The 6,000-nt window shown below is 43.6% G+C and overlaps 1 protein-coding gene across 1 annotated transcript in view; it reads right to left on the reverse strand.

The window, feature by feature from the left end:
- ZC3H6 (zinc finger CCCH-type containing 6) overlaps positions 1-5,160 on the reverse strand; it is a 41,674-nt gene extending 36,514 nt beyond the window's left edge. Inside the window, exon 1 of the mRNA XM_066611850.1 lies at positions 4,638-5,160. Within this exon, the coding sequence (XP_066467947.1) occupies positions 4,638-4,729 (92 nt within the window). The 5' untranslated portion in view covers positions 4,730-5,160. The remainder of the gene's footprint in view (positions 1-4,637) is intronic.
- Positions 5,161-6,000: the final 840 nt, after the last annotated feature.

Below are 6,000 nucleotides of genomic sequence, written 5' to 3' on the forward strand. Positions count from 1 at the left end.
AAGATATGAAAAATAATTTTTAAAAACTAAATTTTTTCTATAAGGATTCCACCCTTCTCCCTGACATGCTAGTTCAAGGGCTTAGAATTCCCTTCATGTGGAAATATTCAACTATGTGAACCCCCACTTGCAATGTGAAGTGGCACGCTCCAGAAAGAAGTTCATCAACTCATTTTGCTAAGGCCATATTTCATAATTGGCAAATGTTGCCTAGCCTGTAGCAAAATGCGATTTGACATTTGCTGCAAGTCTGGGTTATAATATACCCCTTCCACCATTTTTAATCTAAAGCAGGCACACATAATGGAAGTCTGTAGAAACTTTAGATAACTGATAACAGTGCAAAAGAAATTTGATAAATTGAAGAGCTCAAGTGACATGAAACAAAACTCAACAAGGACAAATGTAAAGCATCATATGTAGGCAAAGAAAACTATAAGCATGAAATGGCAGGTGATTCAGAAAGGGGTTAGAAAGGTGACATAGAGCCCAATCCTACGCATGTCAACTCAGAAGTAAGCCCCATTATAGACAACGGAGCTTACTCCCAAGTAAGCGTAGATAGGATTGAAGCCTTAGTTCAGCCATGAGAAAACTGTCTAAAAAATACATGCAATTGGAAAATTTATGGGTAAGGCTATATGGAGTACTTATCTATATGATATTCATTCTCTAGACAGAGGGTTTTACTAGATGACCTGTGAGGCAGCTTCCAATATATGCAAGACTATAAATATGCCTGTAATTGAGTAGTCAAATGTTTATCCGAAGTCTGGCCTCAGGAATTTACTTGGTGTAATTTCGGTTCTGTGACTATAACTGACTTTTGAGTGTCGCTAGAAAAGTATATATTTAATTACAAATAGGATTTTTTTTGCCAAATATACGCCTTCAAAGAATTTTAAAACAAGTCCTGATCTTATAACTAAACTGAGTAGTATGAGAAACGCAGAGTATAGATTCTGTATTCCAGAGACCATAAGTTTTATAGTACTCTGCAAGTCATTAAAATAACCTGAGAAAAAGGACTCAGTTTTTGAAAGCAGGTTTTCAAAATGCCTTCATTTGTTTCTTCTCAACACTGTATTATGGGAAATTTTCTTTAGCAATAATGAATCATTAATAAGATGGTGCTTTTCTGCTCATTACTTACTCCCTGGCATCTAAAACAATTTAGCCAAGAAACAAACTTCTCTGTTAGTTTAACTCCACAACTCTAAAAACAGTTTTAAATTCAAGATAAATTTAGGATGACAAAGGAAATAAGCTTTTCCAACTACAGGCTAAAATAAGATACGTATCAATGCAAGACAAATCTTAGAGTATAAGATGTGAGAAAGGCTTTCTTTGAACATTGCAAAATGTTACTTTGCAAGGTAAGTATTATCCCCACATTGCAGTTGGGGGAACTGAGAGGGAGTGGCTTATCTAAAGCTACCAAGTGAATTTATGGTAGAGGAGGTACTTAAACCAGGAAAGTCTAATTCACAGCTCAGACACTCAGACTGCAATCCTTTGCACACTTACCTGGGAATCAGTCCCACTGAATGCAATGGGGCTGACTCCAGAGTAAGCAAGCACAAAATTGCAGTTTGTTATTTTACCAGTTAATAAAATTCTTACAAATGGAGAAAGATATGGCTTCCATCTACTATGAAGCCTGACTTTGATCAACTGTACAACAGAAAGTGCTGATTTCTTTTTTAATTGGTTTTGTACATACTGCCACAGGAATACATGACACAGCATTAAGATAAACACAATGGATATATAAGTAGTTCAGCAGCACCAAATGCAACCATGTAGCCTAACATGATTATTCTAATAAACCCTAAGAGTAGGATATTCAATCCTCAGTAAGGTTCTCTGTAACAAATTATTTCAGAATTTCACTTTTGGTTCAGCTCTTGCAAAATGGGAATTTATTAGAATTTAACTTTATTTGGAATTTGAGATATAAAGTATTGATTTAGATGTTTTTACACTATTCAGATCAAAATAAATGTGGAGTTATGTAATGAAGACTGATTATGTAACTGCAAATTATGTATTTGAGTTGGACAACTTTTAATACAGTATATAAAAACATACTGGTTACTTTATTGAGCTTTATAATGTGAAACATCATCAGTTTTTATTTGACCCCTAACATGTAAGTACATAATAATGAATTGGATAGGTACAGGATATAAAAATGACATTCTGAAGTACATGCCAACCCAAAGATGGCGCCATTTACTATAAACACAGGGGCAAGAAAATGCTCAATAAATGTGGTGTGTCTGTGCTAGTGCTACAATAGCCCAAGTCCTTCCCTTCCTCTCCCACTAGTTATGAAGATATTTAGTTCTGCTCCTTACAGGAAATGGGACAGGAGAATGTGTACTTTGACTTCTGATCACTAGGATTAGATGGCAGCATTTACAAATCCCCTTGCCTTAAAACAAGAGGTATCTGAGTCAAACACAGAAGTCCTATTTGTATCTCTTAAAAATATTACATAGGAATGTGAAGAAAAACAAACCCTCACTGCACTGGAAATTGCTCAATTTGAACTTTACTTTTGTTTTGCAAGTGAAATGTTGTGTTACATTGTAGGCAAAAAAAGAATATTCCCTGCTAACCACTGCAAAATAAGGGGGCACCAAATCCTGTCTTTTTATTATGATTAGCTTATGGAGAATGCATTCTGCCAAGAGCTTTCAAATCAGTGAATTCAATTTTAAAGTTATCCTCCTTTAAAAATATTCAAATTTAATATTGGGACATCCTGGACTTAAAGAAATATTGATAAACTAGCAAGGGAATTACCTCATTAAGCAGTTGCTGTTTCTGCAAAGCCATTCAAATTTACACACTTTGGCTGTGCTTCTCACTATGACTCCAGTGCTCTATGTTAATACGAGAGTAACTTTAAAAATACTGTTCTGTTTTTAACCTTTAGAACAATATTTCTTGCCATCTTTCTGCAAGTGGGGAAATGTATTTATGTAACAGAGAAATCTTGGATTCCTCCCGTTACTTTCCATTTTTAAATAACAGTTTTAAGAACTCAAACTATTAAGCTCCAGGTCTATTCATAATTCAGTTGAGTTCAAGCTTTGCTTTCAAAAGTAACAGAACTTTAGTGCTACATTCACGATTATATTAAAAGTAACAATATTGCAATAGGTAGTATCCATGTCAAAGTACACTGTTTTATTAACATCTGAACCTGCTATACCTAATGAAGGATTGTTTCTTTGTGTATATCTCAGCTACAAGGCCCAAACCTAACTCCTGCAACTCTGTCCAAGTAATTTTAATTGTCACACTGTGTTAAGAACATAAGAACAGCCACACTGGATCAGGCCATAGGCCCGTCTAGTCCAGCTTCCTGTATCTCACAGCGGCCCACCAAATGCCCCAGGGAGCACACCAGATAACAAGAGACCTGCATCCTGGTACACTCCCTTGCATCTGACATAGCCCATTACTAAAATCAGGAGGTTGCACACACACATCATGGCTTGTAACCCATAATGGATTTTTCCTCCAGAAACTTGTCCAATCCCCTTTTAAAGGCATCCAGGCCAGACGCCATCACTACATCCTGTGGCAAGGAGTTCCACAGACCAACCACACGCCGAGTAAAGAAATATTTTCTTTTGTCTGTCCGAACTCTCCCAACACTCAATTTTAGTGGATGTCCCCTGGTTCTGGTGTTGTGTGAGAGTGTAAAGAGCATCTCTCTATCCACTTTATCCTTCCCATGCATAATTTTGTATGTCTCAATCATGTCCCCCCTCAGGCGTCTCCTTTGTTCCCTACTTATAAAAGAGAGAAACAGAAGATAGCATACATTGCTGCTATATGAATTAAGGGCTATGTAATGTTTTGTACCACTTGGATAAACAGTGTTGTACATGGTTGTGGGAGGCATGTGGGAACCATCAACAGGACTTGTCTTTTACTGGGAACACCAACACACCCCTTGACCCAAAGAATAAGAATACATGTTGTTGAATGGCAGGTAAATCATTTTTAGAGGGGTTCCCCCTCCCTTTCCCATTCAAGCTGGATCTGCACGAGAACAAGAGCCTGCAGGAAAGAGAGGAAGGCAAAGGACCAGAAAAATGCCTCTGGTTTGCCAGTTCCAAGGAAACTGAGAAGTGGGAAAGACAGCATGAGACAGAACGTCACCTGCCAAATTAAAGATGTGTAAGGTGTAAAAAAAATTTACATAGTTCCATGTATATACAGGGGGAAACACTCTGATTTCAAAGGGGGTGAGGGGAGGCGAGAACAACAGTGACATTATACAGATGGAAAGTGCATTTTATGAAAAGATGGATTTTTTGTTTTTTAAAGGAATGAGATGTAAAAAAAAAATGCATGCAAAATGCACCCTGAAGAGATCACCCTCCAACCCCCCCCCCCACTCCACCATCTTTGTCTATAGATCTTAAATGCCTCCCCCCATCCTCAGGCTGAAGGTGACTCTCCCCATACAATGCCACAGACATTTTTCCCACCCCACATTTAAGACATCATTATTACTATCACCAGCAGCATCATCATCTCACAGCACATCGTAGTTACCACCATTGAGAAGAGGCTAGATAGAGAGAGAGAGGAGGAGAAGAACGTTACTCGACCTTTCGTCCCCTGCATGTTGCCTGTCAGAGTCGGGCATGTGTGGGTCAAGAACTGGGTTTGGGGGCTTGGAGAACAGGCTTTCAAAGGCCATTGTGCTGCTCTGGCTGTGTGTGCGGGGAGGGGGAGGAGGAAGGCAGGGCTGCTGCTGCTGCCCGTGCTGGGAGCGGGGAGGAGGAGGAGACACACACGGAGGGGCGCAGCGGCGGCGCTGCGTCCCCCGGAGGAGGGCGGTGGTGCGGGGCCCCCTCCGTGAAGCGGCGGACGAAGGTTTCACTCACGGTTTGACTGAGTGGGGACGCCCAGAGGGACCCGTTTAACGGTCGCCCCAGGCAAGGAGAGGCTGCCCAGCGCTTCCCCACAGAGTGGGAAGCGGAGGCGGCTGCGCTGGAGGAGTCCTGGCCGGGGGTGACCACATCCAGAGCACTCCAGGAGGAGGAGGAGGAGGGAGGCACACAACGGGGGGCGGTGGAGGGGACGGGGCGCTGGTGGCCGCTGCTCTGGTTATGTCTTCCTTACAAACATGGCGCCCGCCGCCCGCTCGCCACACAGAGGAGGGAGAGAAATGGCGCGCGCGGGAAAAGGGGTGGGGGCAGGGCGGGGGGACAGCCCCGCACGCTCACAAAATGGCGGCCGGCGTCGCTCACAAAGCGCCGGGGGGGGGCAAGGCGCAGCACGGCCACACGCCTTCCAGTTGCCGCGCGCCCTCAGCGTTTCACTTCCCCCGCCCTCCCCCTCAGCCATTGGCCCGACGGGTGCAGAGGAGGCGCCTCACTGGCTGGGCTCGCTGCCTGTCAAAGCAACGGTAGGGGAGGCGCTTTTCCCCTCCCCTCTTTAAAAAGGGAAGGTCCAGCCAACGCCACCCAGCCGCAGTGGGTGGCTTCGGTTGCTTCTGAGGGTGCTCGTGCGGGGGGAGGCTGTAGACGGCAGTGTTGTCTTGTACTGGAGGGTTGTTGTTGCTGCCGCCGCCAGTGCCTTAAAAATAAAGTATGCAACCAGCAGTGCTGTGTGACTTCAATAACGATGCTCAAGCATAGTGGGTCACCTCACACACACAGAGGGAGGGAGGGCAGCCCATTGCATGATGGTTGACATCCCCAACAGGGAGGTGCGGTGGGTGGGAGGCAGATGAGGCAGAGCCTCCCCACCGAAGTCCTTCAAAAAGTGCTGCCACCGTGTGCGGTACCCAAGCACCCACAACCCAGTGCTTGCATGCCTCACCCAGCGGCAGTGCTTTTCCAGTGGGGAGGCTCTGCCTCACCTGCCTCCCACCCACCGCACCTCCCTGATCCCCAGGTTAAACTTTGGTTATTCCTTTTGAGCATGTCTGCAAGACCTGCATTAGGTCTTGGCACTGAGTGCTTC

The sequence above is a fragment of the Tiliqua scincoides genome, chromosome 1 (genome assembly GCF_035046505.1).
Source record: "Tiliqua scincoides isolate rTilSci1 chromosome 1, rTilSci1.hap2, whole genome shotgun sequence".
NCBI lineage: Eukaryota > Metazoa > Chordata > Lepidosauria > Squamata > Scincidae > Tiliqua > Tiliqua scincoides.